Here is a 19163-nt window from a genome sequence, read left to right as displayed (position 1 = left end):
TGCTTAATAAGCTTTATAAATAACAAACGGAATATCCAATGCTATTAAAATACTATTAAATCTCACACCTTCAGGGGTTATATATATTTAGAATTGCACATATAATTCTTTTTTTAAGCTTATTTATTTATTTTGGAAGAGGGAGAGTGAGCAAGCGGGGAAGGGGAAGAGAGAGAGGGAAGAGAATCTCAAGCAAGCTCCATGCTGTCAGCACAGAACCCAATATGGGGCTCAAACTCATGAACGGTGAGATCATGACCTGAGCCAAAATCAAAAGTTGATGCGCAATCCACTGAGCCACCCAGGCACCCCTAGATTTATGTTTACAATTCTAAAAGAAATTGATATAGTACATATCAAAAACTCTGCTAGAGTAGGTACCTTTCCCCAATCTTCAATGATTCATGACATGATTTGCAGGCGCATCAAGATTTGTACGCTTAGAGAGTGAATCATCTTATAGTTTTCAAACCAGTCCGTACTAGCTTGGAATGTGATGTTTCTTGCACTTGTCCTTATTCTGTTTTATTTCTGCCAGTCTTGGTCCAATGCTTGGGTAACTGCTCTGCCTTTTTATGTTGCTCTAGTGCTTAGAGGTGTGTTGCTCTGGTTGTGTTCTTCCATCCCTAGATTCTGCTGGAGTGTAGCCCAACAAAACCTCTTCTCTATGCACCATTGTCACAGAAGCACATCAATGGAAAGGTGGACAACAACTCTCATGCTATTCTCCCATTTCGGCGGGTGGAACTGAGCCACACGTACGAAAAAGGATGGAGGGCTTTACATTTTTGATTCGCAGTATTAAAACCTATAACTTCTAAACCGTGATTTCCAACACTGTGACTGGATAGGGATTACAGTATCTTCCTGGTAACGTTCATCATTTTGTTCAACAAATATTTCCCGAGTGCCTACCATGTGCTGATTACACTGCTCTCGACGTCGGAGATATATCCGTGAACAAGACAAATACAATCTCCACGCTCAAGGAACTCACATTGGAATGGAAATAAGAGACCCAAAACAACGTTGTCCATAAAATTTTCCTGACAGTTATTAAGAAAATAAAACAAAATAGTGTCTGGATTATAGGTTTTTCATTTTAAAGATTTCGAAAAATGTTTATTCATTTTTGAGAGAGAGAGAGAGAGAGAGAGAGAGAGAGACTGAATGTGAGTGGGGGAGGGGCAGAGAGAGAGAGAGGGAGACACAGAATTGGAAGCAGGCTCTAGGCTCTGAGCTGTCAGTGCAGAGCCCGACTTGGGGCTTGAACTCGCGAACCGTGAGATCATGACCTGAACTGCAATCGGACGCTCAACTGACCGAGCCACCCAGGTGCCCTTAGTTTTTTCACTTTAAACGCTAGGATGCCTAGGACTACAATGAACATTTCCAAACTAATAATTCAGACTTCAATTGATTTATACATATGGCAATGTATGTTCAGTACTATTTCTTCCTCAACAGCAAGCTGCCACCTCAGACCACCCCCACTCCAAACTTCCCTGCCCACTAATCCAGAATTTTGCTGGGTTTACATTCCTCCCAGGAATTTAGAAGTTAATCTGAACTCTCTTAAACCCATCAGAGTAGTCTTACCCTCTTTGGTTGTGACTGTTTCAGGCAGAGGCATATGACCCAATCCTTGCTAATGAGACTTGAGGTCTGACACAAGACTTCTGAGGAAGGTTTCCTGGCTCTTAAAAAAAACAGACATGGGAAGAAGAGATAGTCTTCTCTACCACTGGACATCAGGTTTTGTCCTGGATGAAACACCTGTACCTGTGACAATCATTTTGCAACCGTAAAAAAGCCAGTGCGGGTATACAGCCAACATGCCCAAGAAGGCATGAAAGAAGAAAGAAAGAAAGAGAAAGACAGAAAAAGAAAGAGAAAGAGAAAGAAAAAGGAAAAAAGAAAAAGAAAGAGAAAGAGAAAAAGAAAGAAAGAAAAAGAAAGAAAGAAAGAAAGAAAGAAAGAAAGAAAGAAAGAAAGAAGCTATACTTTTGAAGACACAATGGAGCCATGGAAGCATCCAGCCCTGGAGGCACCACCATTTTGCATCTTCTTGCAATGTGAGATATGTTTTTTCTGTTACCAGCAGCCTTAAGCATTTTAACAGATAAAAGTAGATATAAATGCACATATGTAATGAGCATTCTGACTGATTGATTAAATGTATATGTAGGCATAAATTACCTCCTCACTCCATTTGTGATTGTCACATTTATTTTTACCTCAGGCAAAAGCAACTGTAGAATTAGAAAATTTCAGGGTTGAGAATAAATATCTGAATTTACTACAATTAAAGAAATCAATTCACTATCTCCTGGTTACACTACAATAAAATAGATGCTTATAAACCTGTTAACTGCTTAAGACCTAATAAGACATCAAATAAGCCAATTTTCCTTTAAGTTCCTTAATACAAAATAAAAATCTGATGTTGAGCCCAGTCTCCTTTTATCACGGGAACAAACAGAGAACAGTCATTGCTATCAATTGCCTGTTTGTTCTCCCAGAGAGCTCTCCCACAAGCATACATTATGTATGGAGATGAGAGGGGGGTGGGGGGGACAGGGTTCCTTTTCATACTGCCTTTTCTTCTCAACTACAGTTTCTCCATTGGGTCTACTTTTAAATAAAATGAAAGCAAAAATGCTAAACTATTACTGCCAGAAAATAGCTTTCTCTAAAAATGAAATGCCAATTGTCTTGCAAATATTTTCTGCTTCTCATTTGCAGTGTTCTACTGGTCACTTTGATATAGCCAAAGCTTCTGAATATTTATAAAGATCTGTCATTTATTTCTTTATTTCTTTATTTGAGAAAGACCGGAAAGGCAGTAACCACCTCATTGGGTTGTTATTTAGCAATTCAACCTTTATATCTAAAGGACAAATGGTAAGAAACTGTATTTGTGAAAAATCTAAATATATAGCCTTCATAAAGTCACTTCTGTCAGTGTAACTCTACCAGTCATCTTGGTGTATTGAGACTCGGAACAAATTTTAAGTGGTGAGTGAGGCATGGGGTGGGTAGATGAAATTGCACGGAAAATAATCTGTTCATGCTCAAAACAATCATAGGTCTTGTCTCCACCCAGAACCAACAGCACCTCTTGCTCTGCTCATCTTCTGGTTTGTTCTTCTATCATAGTAACATGTAGCATGTAACCATGATATTTCTTCCTGCTTGCTTCCCCTAACCACCAACCCTCAGTAGTCCTTGGGGAATAAAGAGCATCCCTCCTTCCCTCCAACTCCCCAGAGGAAGAGAGAAGCTGGTCAATCTCCTACCCATGCTCAACCTTTTCAAGTTTATTTACTTATTTATTGTGAGAGAGAGAAAACGCGAGTCAGGGAGGGGCAGAGAGAGAGGGAGAATCCCAAGCAGGCTCCACGAGGTTGGTGCGCAGAGCCCGCTACAGGCTCGAACCCACTAAACTGTGAGATCTGACCTGAGCTGAAATCAAGAGTTGGACGCTTAACAGACTGAACCACCCAGGCGCCCCTACACGAACCCAACTTTTTGAAAGGAATCCGTTTCTGTATCCTCAACTTCCAGATATATTTTTTTTCTGAAGATGATTTACTTGAGAGGGCTTGGTTCCTATGTGTTTAGAAAAGATTTTAGTAAAAACTGTTCCTATGAGTTTAGGAAGAATAAAAACGTATCCATCACTTGTCCCAAATCTTACTACGGTATATTGCCCAGGCCTGTAAACATTTTGTGGAGAGCTAAACAAAGAAATAGAGAGAAACAATGGTTTGAAGAAGGCTCTTTTACTGATTTTTTAAGGCAACTTAAACACATAAGGCTTATTAACTTTCCCTGTCTTACACACAATTTTGTGAAGTCTTAGTGCCGGTAAAGTAATATTTTAGGTCACGTAGGGATGGATGCTCTCAGTTTAAAACAGCCAAAGCAGCATAGGTTATTGAAGCCGATCTTTTCAAATGCAACTGGAATGTTTTTGTGGGTCTACCAAAAATTTTGGTGGTATATTTGATAAATCCACACATCAACATTTTATGTAATTTTTTTTCAGATTTGTAATGCTTGATTTAATAAGGCAGGTAAAGTCTATTTTTTCAAATCAAATCATGAGATGTTTTTTACAATTACAGTCAATTCTCATCTTATCTCATTTCATGTTTTCTACCTCCTAATAACAAAAATAAATTTACTTAAAGTTATAATACAATTTCAGATATCAAATTTAAACGGTGTGAGTTACATGAGCAAACATTTTTTTAGGAGGCAGGGAAGCAAAATAGTTTAAAGACCAATAATTGATGGATTCTTATGGTCTCCATTATATGGTCACTTCCGCCCCTTGTCAGCTGAAGCCCCTTTGTCTGAACTCAGTTTTTGCTTATGAGCAACAACGAACAGAACTGCATCTTTTCAGACAAAGAGAGGCCCTTCTCCAGCATAATCAGAAATGCGAAATTTTTATTAACACAGCACTTTGACATTGAAAGCACTATTCTAAGAGCTTTATAAATATTAATTTGTGTAGTCCTAATAACAGTCCCAAGGGGATCACTGTTATGCCCCCATTTAGTCAGTAGCAAAACTGGCATTCAAATTCAGTCTGCCTGGTTCTCTTGGCCTTTGCTTTTATTTATTTATTTTTAATTACATTCAATTAACTAATTTTTATTTATTTATTTATTTATTTTTTACTATTTCTTTGATTTAAATCCCAGTTAGTTAACATATAGTGAAATAATGATTTCAGGAATGGAATCTAGTGATTCATCGCTTAAATACAACACCCAGTGCTCATCCCAACAAGTGTCCTCCTTAATGCCCCTTGCCCACTGAGCCCATCCCCCCACCCACAACCCCTCCAGCAATCCTCAGTTTGTTCTCTGTATTTAAGAGTCTCTTACGGTTTGCCTCCCTCCCCGATTTTATATTCTTTTTGCTTCCTTTCCTATGTGGGGGAAAATGTATTACCATGTAGGTAGTCATAATTATAATGGTATGGGTTTTAACTTGATAAACCAGTTGTGAATCTTTCAAGAAGTCAGCTTTTGCATAGCAAAGGAAACCAATAAAACGAATACGGCAGCCTACTGAATAGGAGAAGAGATTTACAAATTACACATGTGATAGAGGGTTAATGCCCAAAATACATAAAGAGTTTATACAACTCAACGCCAAAAAAAAAAACAAACCCCAAATAATCCAATGAAAAAGTGGGCAGAGGAACTGAAGAGATATTTTTCCAAACAAGATATACAGATAGCCAACGGACACATGAAAGGATGCTCAACATCACTAATCACCAGGGTAAATCAAACCTCACACCTGTAAGAGTGGCTAAAATAAAAACATAAGAAACAACAAGGGTTGGCAAGGATGTGAAGAAAAAGGGACCCTTGTCCTTTTGGTGGGAATGTAAATTGGTGCCACCACTGTGGAAAATTGTACGGAGGTTCTTCAAAAAACAGAAATACCACATTTACCCACAGGAAAAGAAAAAAAAGCACGAATCTGAAAAGATACGTGTTTATCCCTCTGTTGATTGCAGCGTTATTTACAATAACCAAGATAGGGAAGGAACTTAGATGTCCATCGATAGATGAATGGGTAAAGAAGAAGTGGTATATACACGCAAAGGAATATTACCCAGCCATAAAAAAGAACGAGATCTTGCCTTTTGCAACCACGTGGATGGACCTATAGGGTATTATGCTAAGTGACATAAGCCAGACAAAGACAAATACCGCATGATTTCACTTATATGTGGAATCTAAAACACAAATGAATAAGCACACAAAAGGCAGAAACGGACCCATAAACACAGAGAACAAACTGATGGCCCCCAGAGAGGAATGGCAAAATGGGTGAAGAGGTGTAGAGGTGTGGGTGATGCAGGCTTCCAGTTATGGGACGAATAAGTCATGGGAATCAAAGGTACAGCAGAGGGAATATAGTCAATGGAATCGTAATAGCGTCGTCTGGTGACAGACGGGAGCTGCACTTGGGGTGAGCGTAGCGCAATGGCTAAACTTATGGAATCACTATGTTGTGCACTTGAAACTAATGTAACGTTGTAGGTCAACGATACTTAAAAAAAAAAAGGCTTGTTTAGTGCCACTTGGTTCCAGATCTCAGCCTCACTGCCATCCAAAGCGAGCTGAAGCGCACTGAGTTTGAATGCTCTTGGTGTCTTTTTCTGAGGATGGGGGCCCATTTTGCTTTCCAGTGCCCTTCCTTTCTAAGTAACGAAGTGAGACAAATCCCACGGGGTGGGCTCGGTGCTGGCACATTCTCCAGTTAAAGAAGAGTTTGATTCACTTGCCTGATTCTTGGTTCTTAATTTGGGCATGAAGGAAAAATGGTGAAGTAGTTTCTGGGGAAATACCCGAATTGTTGATTTATCCACCAAATTCACTATTCCTAAGCTCCTTAAGGGTCCCAGAAGCCTGAGAATCCATTTAATATTGTGGCCCACGGATGCAGAGGAGGTAAAACAAAATCTAGGTGCCCCACACAAATAAGAACAACTAAAGGTTGGGGGGTAAGGAAAAAAAAAGCTCCACTGGAAAATACAACTTTATAAAGGAAAGGACTCATATTTTTCAGTTTGGTTTTGTGGGTGGTGAAGAAAGCTATAAAAAAAGAGCCTGAAAAAGTAGATAAAGAAAAACCAAAGGTAAGGAGGGTGAGTGAGAATGAGAGGAGAGGTGGCTTTAGAGCCAGAGGGCAGAGGGCATGGGGTCAGGGTAGCAGGGGGAAGGGGAGGGAAAGGCTGACTTGGAGAGAGGAACACTGCAAAGTGCTTTGATGCACTTGAACTTCTCCGGTCCCTTTCTTCCGTACACCACTGTTATCACTGCCCTTTGAAATTCTAATTAGCCAATTAATCACTGCTCACAGCCCCTTGCAGCTCACCAAAGGGAAAATGGTGTTCCCGGTTGCAGCCAAAGCAAAATCACCCCATGTCTACCTAGATGAACTCACGTAAAACCAGTCCTGGGGGGTAAAATTTCCCTCCTCCTGCCTTCAGCAGGCTTGGTGAATTTTAGGGGTCCCGGGTAATTTTCAACAACGAAACAATCCTGTAAAATTTTTGCCAAAAAAATCAGAATTTTAACAGGGCCGAAAACCTTTAAACACAGAGAGCTTCTTCCTATTGACTGCATTTTCAGTGTGACTGTCTTCCGTTTCAAATCTAGTCGCTTAGTCCTATGCCCCTATACACAAGATATTTGTGTAAATGGGGGACATCAATTCAGCACTAAGCAAGCTCTGTTGAAGCTTTGTCATGTTAATGTAGCCGCCAATGAAAGTAAAATTTTATTTTTAGATTTAACCTCATACATTGCCCCAAAGCAATTTTTTATTTCCAGCTGATGTATTTGAAGAAAATAGGCTCAGATTTATTGGGTCTGTTAATAAAAAAAAAAAAAAAAAAAAAAAGAAAGAAAAGAAAATTAAATGACCTCCTGTAGTTTTGCTGCTGTTTATTGATCTCTTTCGAATTTAGCTAGCAATTCAATCTGCAGTAAGGCGTGTTGAATGAAATGGATTGTGAATGTGAAAGTGGAATGAACATTTAGAAAGCATTTTCAAGTCCCAGAAAGTAGCTTTAATAAATGAGAATAAATTAAATTCACATCACTGGGGAAAAAAAAAAAAAGATGGATTTTGTTTTAATGGTGAATCACACAGAAATCATTTATTGGATGTAGGATCTATTGGCCACTTTGAAGAAGCTAGCTCACCGAATGGATTGCTGTAGCTCTGATGAGCGAAGGATCCATCATAATCTATCTTTTAATGATACCTTCAGAGACTTTGAAAAATCACTTCTAACATCATTAGGGTAATTCAATCTTGCTTTCCTCATCCAACCATTGAAACTACTATGATCACGACTACTGCCAGTAGTAATGATAGTAATAAATAATTAATAATAATAATAAAAATAAGCACAAGTGACTTCACAATGAGAAGTAACTTCCTGGGGTGATTTCTCAGCATTAGATGAAGTGAACTCCGTATTGCCAAACCCACATGTATGTTTCCATACATTTCCTATTTCACCTTTGTTATGGTTGCCACTATTCGACCGTCTCTTTCTTCTTGAAACTCCTTTGACTTCCCTAACACCACGCACCATTCTGTACTGTTTGTCTACAAGTTTCTGTCTTCTTCTAGGTCTTCCTCCTGGGATCCTTTGATTTAGCCAACTCTTTAATTTGCAGCTTTAATTTTTTTTAATGTTTACTCATTTTTTGAGAGAGAGAGAGAGAGAGAGTTGGGAGGGGCAGAGGGAGAAGGAGACACAGAATCCACAGTGGGCTCCAGGCTCTGAGCTGTCAGCACAAAGCCCGATATGAGGCTCGAACTCGCAAACTGCAAGATCATGACTTGAGCCAAAGTCAGATGCTCAACTGACTGAACCACCCAGGCTCCCCGTAACCTGCAGATTTAAAGTAAGCCTTAAATAACGAAGCTTCCCGGGGTTCTGCCCTCTTTCCTTTGCTTATCCTTTTCCTGGGCAAGCACTTTTATTCTCTTGGTGTCAGCTAACCCCCATATGTGGATTTCTCTTTCTTTTTCACAGTTCACCACTCATTCCTTTCCTCAAACTCAGTATGATGATAACTGAACTCATTATCTTTCCCTCAAATATGCTTCTGCCTCTGTATTCCCCAAAGATATCACCATCTACTCAACTGTCAACAGGAATCCTCATCTGACTTACACTACACAGGAAATGACTCGAGTGACTGTTTTCTCAATTCTTCCACCAGTGGCCCATATCTAGGACCATTCCAGATGCTCAGGAGGGAAGTTAATTCACTACATACAACAGATGCCTCTGGATATTAGAGCTTGATTGTCTCTAGGAATCCAGGTTGAGAAAGGTTGTATCTAATGGAAACCCAGCAGCCACCAGAAACATCTCCACCTCCTTCATTCCCCCAAACAGCTGTCCTCTTGACCCTATTTTTCACCCCCACTACACCTGGGGGGAGCCTCATGCGTAGATTTGCTGCCTAAAGCTCTACTTACTTTCCCCATGGGAATCCACTTCCTTTTTCTATACAGTTAGCTTTACCTCAGGTTAAATCACTACCTTCAGCTTTGCCTTCTCTAGTCCCTTCCCCGCCTGCCCCAAGTCATTTCTAAGATGCAGATCTGATCATACGCTTCTGCTCAAACACTACAATGGCTCCTGCTGGATTTCAGATTAAAGTTTAAAGTCATTAGCATGACCGAATGCATTGTCACCCCTGTCCGTGCCCCCGCATTACCCACCATCCCACTTTCCCAAGGCTAAACTGCAGTCGAAACCATGCCCCAGGTAAAATTAGTTTCTTCCCGTGACTTCTATGGCACCCTGTATGTATCACGCTTTCTTTCAATCATTTATTCATTTAACAAAAATTTACAGAGTGCCAACTACATGCCAGACGGTGTTGTGTGCACCAGGGAGACAGTTATGGGCGAAAGAGTCTTTGTTCTCATGGAATCCAATTCTAGATGGAGAAACAGACAGTAAGCATAAACAAATTCAGGCAAATAACATAGAATAATGGTATGGTAAGGGACTTGGAGGTGCTTCCATTAGGGAAGTTGGGGCAAGTATCTCCAGGAAGGTAACATGAACAGATAAGCGATGCCCAAAAAAAAGAGGCTTTCTGAAGATCTAGAGGGAGAAGTCTCTGGTAGAGGGAACAGCAAATTGAAAGTTCCCTGAGACTGGAACAAGATGTTTGAGAGATGGAAAGAAGCGAGGAAGGCTTCAGAAGTCACTCGAGTAAAGGACGAAAGGGAAAGATGTAGGAGACGCCATTGGGGGCCAGATAGGGGTTTGGATTTTATTTTAATTGCAGCAGAAAGGCATTGGAGGGTTTTAATCAGGGAAGAAGGTTCTTAGGACAGCTGGTAGGATCATAAGCAGGTCAAGAGCAGTGGCATAGTCTAGATTCAAAGTCATGGAGCCTTGAATTGGGATTTTAGGAAGATTGCGGGAAGCGCCATATTTGAAATACAGTTGGACGTAATGCCGATAGAAGGTGCCGATAAACTGTGCATGGTTTACCTCTGTGACTCTTTTGTAGTAAGTAACTCTGTGGGGGAAAGGGGACTGTTACTCATACCTATATTTTTCGTCCCAAACGTAGTGCCTAGTGCCTAACAAGTCACTGAAACTGTTTTGTGAATGAAGGAAGCAATGGGAAAAATACATTTCAGCCAGGGTAGTCAGCAAAGACTTTATGGTAAATGTGAGAATTGACCTGTAACTTAAAAGACTGTAAATTTTTGACCAGTAGAAATTGAAGTAGAGGGAATGGGAGTCCCTAACATTTCTGAATCCTGGTACAGAAATACAAATGAAATCTACTACCTCATGTCTTAATATTTTAAAGTCATAAGTCAAACTAATAGACTGTTAAATAAAATGTGTTCTATCTATTCTAAAGTTATAAATCAAGCTAACAAACTGTTAAATAAAACATGCTCAATCCTTTTACCTTGACAAACATATTTTATAATCACCAGCTTCTACAATTTGGCAGTGGTATGGGAGAGCCAGCCCTTGGCCCCTGGCATGAGGCGTGCCCCCTCTCTTTATTCCCCAGGTTCCTCATAAGCACACATGTAAACACTCTGGCCTGCAAGTCTAAACTCAGTCCACTTATCCCCAACCCTGGTCCCCATGCAGACAGGCCATGGAAACTGTCACTGGGCCATTGGAGCAGGGAATTCTGAGTCTCAGGTATCCCGACTATGGACTAGACAGCAGGATTTGGGTTTGGGGTGAGCACATCCCCTTGGTCCTGCCAGTTTTTCAGGAGGAAGGGTAAAGCCAGAGCAGGGTAAGGCCAGAGTAGGGTCCCCTAGAGCATGAAGCTGGAGGAAAGGCCATTGTCACTTAGATCTAAGGGCACTTCTGGTTGGAGGGGTAACTGTGGGAACCATGAGGCATATTGAGGGAATAGAGAATGACTAGTTTGTTTGGAGCAGATAATTCATACAGTGAGTGAAGATCAGATCCTAGATGGACAAGAGTCTGGGGATAAAGACCTTTGATCATACAGGCAATGGGGAATCAAACTCTTCAGCACAGGAAGAAATGATCAGATACTTGTGTGCAGGGCGGATGAGAATGCGGGAGAGACTGAGATCAGCAGAATTACTGGACTTTGAAGTTTGGGGCTAGAAGTAATAACAACTGAAAGCAGAGGGGGAAGGAGTTCATGTAATTTCTAAGAAGAAGAAGAGACAACCAATTAGATGTAGGGGCTGAAGGAAATGGAAGAACTGGGTCAAAGATGGTTTTGCAAGAGAAAATATGGCTGCTGTTTTGTTCCTCGGGCTGTGGACTGGATGTTAGTGTCCCCTCCAAATTCATATGCGGCAGTCCTAATGCGATGGTATTTGGAGATGGGACCTTTGGACGGTGGGGCCCCCCACAGTGGGATTGGTGTCCTTCTAAGAAGAGGAAAGAGCTAGCTATGGGAGGATATAAGGAGACGATAGTCTGTATGCCAGGATGTGCTACAGTCTTGATCTTGGACTTCCCAGCCTCCAGAACTGTGAAAATAAACGCTTGCTGTTGAAGCCACCCATTCTATGGTATTTTTGTTATAGCAGCTCAAGCTGACTAAGACTGTTAAGGAAGGCTGCTCTCCTTCTGAGAAGTCAAGGGAGGTGTTGTGGGTTTGCTTTCAACACCATTCCTGTAATCGAGGCCATCACTGCCTTCTCACGGCTCCTATCAACCTGAGCACCCCCTGCTCCAAGGTCTTTTCAAGTGAGCCTCTCTCTCTAGCTCACCACCCCCATCCACGGTCTGGCTGAGCCCAGAAGTGCAACATTAACAGTGAGCTCTAAGTTATGTTCACCTTGGGAGGGGAGGGGAATATTTTAGAGATTCTAAAAATGTAGGATACTTTTGGGAAAGGATAAAGATGTCCATCCTGAGGCAGGCACCCAAGTCGTGGTCGGATCAGATTAGATGATGACCTTCAAGAACAGAAGAGCTGACAGGGTGAGGTGGCCTCCAAACTGCTTGGGTTTGAATCCTGACTCTGCCTCTTGCCAACTGTGTTGACCTAGAAAATCTGGACCGGAACTTTCTTCCAAAGTCCTGTGAGCATGAGCCTTTTCTGTCCTGACAGGGGTGCTGGGAGAGGGGAGGAAGCTGTCCCTCCTCCCGCCACTTGGAGGGGTGGGGACAAAGGCCAGGGAGCTTGTTCAGTCAGACGCGCTGGGGCACAGTGTCGTGATAGACTTAACAAATTAAAAGCATTTCCCATGAGGGGCGCCTGGGTGGCTCAGTCGATTAAGCGTCCGACTTCAGCTCAGGTCACGATCTCGTGGTCCGCGAGTTCGAGCCCCGCGTCAGGCTCTGGGCTGACGGCTCAGAGCCTGGAGCCTGCTTCCGATTCTGTGTCTCCCTCTCTCTCTGCCCCTCCCCCGTTCATGCTGTGTCTCTCTCTGACTCAAAAATAAATAAACGTTAAAAAAAAAAAAAAAGCATTTCCCATGAAAGAAAACCAGGTCTATAGATTTGTACCATCGGACAGAACCGTAACAGTTTTGTAGTTTACGTATCGGAATAGAAAACAGCTTGTGGCAAAGACCCCAGTAATTTTACTTGGTAGGTTATTGTTTCCACTGGGCTCTTATCATAACCATGTGTCGGGATGTGCTAACTAGTTGTTTGTCACTAGTTCTTTTCTCCTGTCCTCTTTCCACTGTTGCTTGGCAGCTGAGTTTGTTTTCCATTTCAATCAGTGGCACACAATTTCAAGCAGATGTTCTACAAAGTGCTTGACTTTTAAGCAGAGTACGCACGCAGTGCCCTCTTAACGGTGCAGCTACACTCAACCCAGAATCTGGTTTGCAAATGAGGGAGCAAATGAAGCTAGTCAGCCTGGGGACCCGGCTTCCTGAGCTTCCAGTGCTTTGATGGGGGGGTCGCCTCCCCTAATGTTATTGCCTGGACCCGCCCTGAAAGCGGCTTAGTGTTTAGGACCCGCACACGCCATTCCCTGGGCGGGGGGACAGAGGCCGGGCACAGATGTAGGGCTGAAGCACACTCTGTATCAGGGTGACCTGTGTTTGAGCCCTGCCTCCTTTGCCTGCTGACTGTGTGAACGCAGGCAAAGCTCTCAGTCTCTCGTCTGTAAAATGGGGAGAAGAATGGAATAGCACCTCATGGGCAACCATAGGGTTAAAAGTGATAAGGTGGGGCGCCTGGGTGGCTCAGGTCACGATCTCACAGTTCGTGAGTTCCAGCCCCGTGTCACGTCGGGCTCTGTTCTGACAGCTCAGAGCCTGGAGCCAGCTTCCGATTCAGTCTCTGTCTCTCTCTGCCCCTCCCCCACTGGCACACACACTCTTTCTCTCTCTCTGTCTCTCTCAAATATAAATAAACATTAAAAAAAGGGATAAGGCCCATAAAGCATGTTAAGTTCAGTGACCTACACACAGCGAGCACTAGGTTCGTGCCCAAGTAGTGGTATCGTTTCTGGCTTGAATTTAAAAAATCTGAACAATATTCCTATGGGGCTGGTTGCTATTAATGTTATCACTGAGTTATAGATGAGGAAGCTGAGGCACAGAGAGACGAAGTAACTTGCCCAAGGTGGCCCAGCCAGTAAGTGGCAGAGTAGTCTGGCCCCAGAGTCTCTCTGTTTGGTGCTGTTTGGAGCTAAGCGGGCCTGGATGGTGCATAAAAATCAGTGCACACTCTGTTTTAGGCACCAGGGGTAAGCACTTTACAGCCCAAGATTTCATTGAACAAACCAGCCTAATTCTCTCACCATGTTTTGGGGGATGTTAGTACTCTTTTCTTTTTTTTAAATGTTTCCTTATTTATTTTTGAGAAAGAGAGACAGAGAGCAAGCATGCACAATCGGGGGAGGGGCAGAGAGAGACAGACAGACAGACAGACAGAACCTGAAGCAGTTTCCAGGCTCTGAGCTGTCAGCGCAGACCCTGAGGGGGGGCTTGAACCCACGAACTGTGAGATCATGACCTGAGCCGAAGTCAGACGCTCAACCGACCGAGCCACCCAGGCGCCCCATCACTCTTTTCCTGGTAGAGATGAGGAATATCAGATCCGATGAGGTCAGAGAGGACATACGTTCCTGAGCGGGGCTGACTCGAGTGCTGGTGTCCCACCCTGTTTCCCTGTGCCCTGCTGGGCAGTGCCCCGGACCCTTCAAAGTGGACGGACCCGAGTGGTCACCTCACATAAATGTCCCCAGGATGCCAACAGGCTTCCTGGGGATGCACGGGTTGAAGCCCACGTGTCCTGACTCCAGCCCGTTGCTTTATGTTTTTTTTTGTTCATGATATTACAATAACAATATCAACTGCCACTGTAAGTAATTCAATACACTTCATGTTTTCTTTTCCTCTGGCCACAAGTCTTATAATAACAAAAATATTCTAAAATGAATAAATATTAAAAGCCTAATTTGCACAAACATGAGGCAGCCCAGAAGGCCAAGTAAACAAGAAATCTGGGCACCTTTCTTTAGAAAATAAAAGTAGTAGGAAAAAGAAACAAGCTAAAAAGGGGTAAAAGTAGACGTGGGAAAATAATGCTGCAAAATTCCTTCACGTTACCCATGTTCCAGAAAATTACTGTCCTGGCTGCTTATTAGAATATATTGCTGGTTATAGTTCTGCTATAGGAAAAGTTGTTTTGTTTTTGTTTTTTACTTGTTTATTTATGTATTTTGAGAGAGAGAGCGAGCGAGCAGGAGAGATGCAGAGAGAGGGAGAGAGAGGGGATCCCAAGCAGACTCCACGCTATCAGCACAGAGCCCAACGCAGGACTTGAACCCGCAAACAGTGAGATGGCGACCTGAGCTGAAACCAAGAGTCAGATGCTTAACTGACTGAGCCACCCAGGTGCCTCTGTGTTTGTTTTTGAATTAGGTATTTCTTCTAGTTTGGCGACTTAAATCCCCAAATCTTAGTATTGTGGAAAAGTCCAGGCATGCTCTCCCTACTAGGTGATTCTAACGGATTTTACGCTGGAACCTTATACCTGGGGATCCAATGAAATGACACCACAATTCGTCATCAGTAAAATGTTAAATCATTAAAATGTTGCTTTCTATGACCTCCCATGCAGGGCTGCTTATTACGGAGAATCTCCTTTTCAAATGTTTTAACCTATTATAAGTTTCCTCATGACGAGCCATGAGGAAAGGCGGGCTGCCAAAATCTCTGTAGATGTCCTAAAGACAGCCTCGCGCCCCTCCAGGGGGCACAAGACCATAAGAAACGCGCCGCATTAGCTATTGCCAAACCACCTTACGGAAGGCCTATTTACCATCATTTAAACAGACCGAGTCTTATAAATGTTTCCTCTTCTAGAACCTCTGCCTTGTTATGACACACATTTTGAAATTGTATTAACTTCCAAGAAACTGAGATCCACACACTGCTGATTTCCAAATGGGGCTGTTTTCTTCCAGATATTTACTGGATTTCAGATGGAATAAGACAGGTGATTTTAGGCTCAAAGCTATTCAAAGGCAGATAGAAAAAAATCCAGCAGGGCCAGCAGCCTTTGCCACCGAGAGCCTGTCCCAGTACTGGCAGGACTCCTCTGGGTCTTTGGTCCAATTCTGCAGAGACAGGTGACGGGTGATCCCCATGCTGGTCTCAGATGAACCTGGCGTCCCTGGGCCCCCGGGGACCCAGGGGAGACAGAGACAGACCCGCCTGCCTCCCTAGACTCTTTTGGTCTGGAACAAATCTGAGCCGTTCACCTGTGACAACCTCACAGGGCCACAGCTGAGCGGTGAACGAGGTGCCAGGGAGGAAGCAGGTGGAGAGGGTCCGGTCTTTCTCTTTGTCTTGCCTGTTCCGCTCAGTTCAGCAGAAACACACTGAGCTCCTGTTAACGTTTGCCAAAAAGCTGTTTGTCACAGAGGCTTGTAATCTCCCTCTCATGCAAAGCACTCTGGTAGTAGGAGCTTCACCTCCCCTCTTCTCCTCCACGTCCTCCTTTTCTGGTATCGCAGAGCTAGGAGAAATACCAAATAAATATACACCTTGGTGCATCTGGAGACTCAGTTGTATTTAAGGCCAAATGACACCTGAGAGGGTCCTTGTGGGAGAACGGAGATGGGACACGATTGTTATCCTAAGAGAAGATGCTACTTTCTGCTGAGGGCTTTACTTGCATCATCTCAATTAATCCTTAAAACAACTCTATTGGGAAATACTATTTTTAATTCCATGTTACAGAGAACGAGGCCTAGAGAAATGAAGTAACTTGTCAAGAGTCATTCGGTTGGTAAGTGATGGATTCAACACCCAAACCCAGGTTGGACGAACTTCGGAGTCCAAGAACTTGACCATTGTTTGCTACGCTGTATTTATCATTTAATCCCGGATCAACACGTGGGAAACGAGGGGCGTACGAGCATTTTACTCCTCTGAACAGGCCTTTTTTTGACTTCACATCAAAATGCATGCACCGCCAGTTTCTAGCTGCTACCAAACGCACACATCAGAAATACAGCTCAACCCAGCGTCATGAGCCATGGATACTCTCGTCAGACAAAAACCCACCCGGATACATTGCGCTCGGTGTGGAGTGACAGAACTGTCATAAAGGTAATCATGTAAAACACGAAATCTGCCATTATTGTGTTTCTGAATTTCCGAGAAGGCGTTGTTTTGTGTACTGGCTAATGACGAGCACGCTTCTATTCATCAGCTTCAGTTTTATACCCTTGGGAGGAGGCTTATCATAACTATCAAACCAGAGATATAAAAGATTAGGAAACATTTAGTTTTAGGAAATAATGGCTTGGAACCCCAGTCAATCAAAAGCGCAAGGGGGAAGATGAACAATGCGGTTATGATGCCAGCTGGAGAATCTTTATAGTTGGACCTTGACAATGGTTTGCAAGTTTTCATATTGCAGACGGTAGAAAGGAGGCTGCCTAGGAGAACGACAGTCTCCAAGAAAATATAGACAGAAGATACTTACAAGACCCTGGAATTGAAAATGACTTCTAATGCAATCCCTGCTTTCAGGATTGACCATTTCAATGTTTATAAGAGCCGAGAGGTCAACAGAACTGTCAAGATTTAATAATACCTGTATGGGTAATTTTCTTGAGAAGCCAAAAGAATGCCCAGTCTTTCTTCCCAATACTTCCCAATACTCCAACACACACACACACACACACACACACACACACACACACCCTTTGGTCAGGGAATTCTGGGCTTCAATAGCAATTACGTCTTGACTGAATCACTGAATTATATTAATTGAAATGATCTTCACGCTTTAAAGTTGAACTTTGCTCTGAGTTTTGCTATGGACAATTTACCAATCCCCTAAAAGCCGAGCAAAGAGATTCTTGACCTGGATTTCACAAATAGGCTCCCCTGAAACAGAACAAATAATTTGTATGCGTAGTATCCTACAGAGAAGGTTCAGAGCTTTAATCAGATTCTCAAAGGAGTCTGAGTCCCCTTCAAGGGTCAAGACCATCCTAGAGGCCTGTATGCGGCTGAGAGAAGTCAGAATTTTAAAAGGAGTCCTGTTTCACTCTAACTCAACACTTTCTAGAGCCTTGTGCTTACTGGAGGCTCTAGCCCAGCTGTTGCTTGTTATGAAAACCAAGACAGCTGTGGGAGGTGTTGGGGTCAGATGCAGGTTTTACCAGGAGAAGCTGGCAGTGTCCGAGTCCCCATTAGAATGATGCGTGGCACAGGTTTGAGTATAGGGACTGTTTTGAGCTGCTCGGGGGTCAGTCCTTAATCTGTCACTCTCTACTGGTTGGAGTTGGCCCCACGAATGGCTTCCTGTCCACTTTTTTCATCTACAAAGTGGAGGGATATAAGACCTTGTCTCTCAACACTTTTGGGAGGATTAAATGAGATCCCATGGATGGAGGGGCGTGACGCACAGTCACCTACCTGTAACCCTTGGGAACAGGTGTGTTTTGGAATTCAGCCTTTGGTTTTCTTAGAAATGTAATATATTTCTATCTTCGATATCACTTAACGCCACCAACATCATCCATGGCTAAATATATGGATATTTCTACAGCAAAACGATGACTATTCACAGTAAGAGGGATGAATCAAGATTACAGTCTTACGTCAATCCAAGGCAGGTCCGCCACCCCAAATTTTCAGTGGTCAGAGCACTTGGACTTCGCGATCAAGGATAAGCAGTTGTATACCTGTCTTCTCACAACTGTTGCTTGAATCTTTCTCTAGTTTCCCAAGGTCCTAATTCTTATGCCTCTGGTGGCTTGTCCTCACATTTATACTCCTTTGACATCAGTGTTGGGCCCATGGCCGAACGAACTACCCAGTGTATCTCTCTTACCTTGGCTTGTCCTCATATTTATAGTCCTTTGACATCAGTGTTGGGCCCATGGCCGAACGAACTACCCAGTGTATCTCTCTTACCTTGGCTTGTCCTCATATTTATAGTCCTTTGACATCAGTGTTGGGCCCATGGCCGAACAAGCTACCCGTGCATCTCTCTTACCTTCACACTCATTTGAACTGCGTCCTGAATAACACGGTGGCTCCCCTCTCCTACCAATGCTCTGGGTGAAGAAGATTTTTCTCTTCTCTTGGCTTTGTCTTAAACTCTCCCAACTTCCGAGGCAGTCTCTCTTGCCACAGCTCCAGTACTCCAAGGGCTGTCTGCTGCCTGTCTAATAAATTCTCGAGGAGCTATCAAATGACTCCTAGTGACGTTGGTTTGTTCACTGGTCAGCAGAACACTCTTCCCCTGAAGACGAGAGGGGACATTCCTCAGTTTCATTCAGGTATGCCTGAGAGCTGCTTCCAGACTGCTTGACAATGAATGACGTTGCAAATCCTCCTGAGGACAGCACTCCTAGATTCTCTTCCCCATTCCAGAGTGCCCTCAGAGAAGGAATGTGGGCTCCAGTACCAACATCACAACCCAGAGCAACACTTCCAGTGGCACCGTGCCAGTCAGCAGCAGGTGGCAGCTGTCGAAGGCCACCTGCATGATACCGTGTGGCCGCGGGGATCACACAGTTTAGCATGGGTGCGGTGCAAAGAGCATGATCAGACATATGAGAGTTTGATTTCTAATTCATTCACATGCTGTGGGACCTTGGGTCGGTTACTTAAACTCTCTGGGC

At 43.2% G+C, this 19163-nt stretch overlaps 1 protein-coding gene across 1 annotated transcript in view; it reads right to left on the bottom strand.

Moving 5' to 3' along the window:
• The window catches only part of SASH1 (SAM and SH3 domain containing 1), a 316969-nt gene extending 298302 nt beyond the window's left edge, over positions 1–18667 (bottom strand). Inside the window, exon 1 of the mRNA XM_042940041.1 lies at positions 18533–18667. Within this exon, the coding sequence (XP_042795975.1) occupies positions 18533–18544 (12 nt within the window). The 5' untranslated portion in view covers positions 18545–18667. The remainder of the gene's footprint in view (positions 1–18532) is intronic.
• Between the last annotated feature and the right edge of the window lie 496 nt (positions 18668–19163).

The sequence above is a fragment of the Panthera leo genome, chromosome B2, assembly GCF_018350215.1.
Source record: "Panthera leo isolate Ple1 chromosome B2, P.leo_Ple1_pat1.1, whole genome shotgun sequence".
Lineage (NCBI taxonomy): Eukaryota > Metazoa > Chordata > Mammalia > Carnivora > Felidae > Panthera > Panthera leo.
Note: the sequence above shows the minus strand (reverse complement) of the source record. Positions and strands in the feature narration are given on the sequence as shown.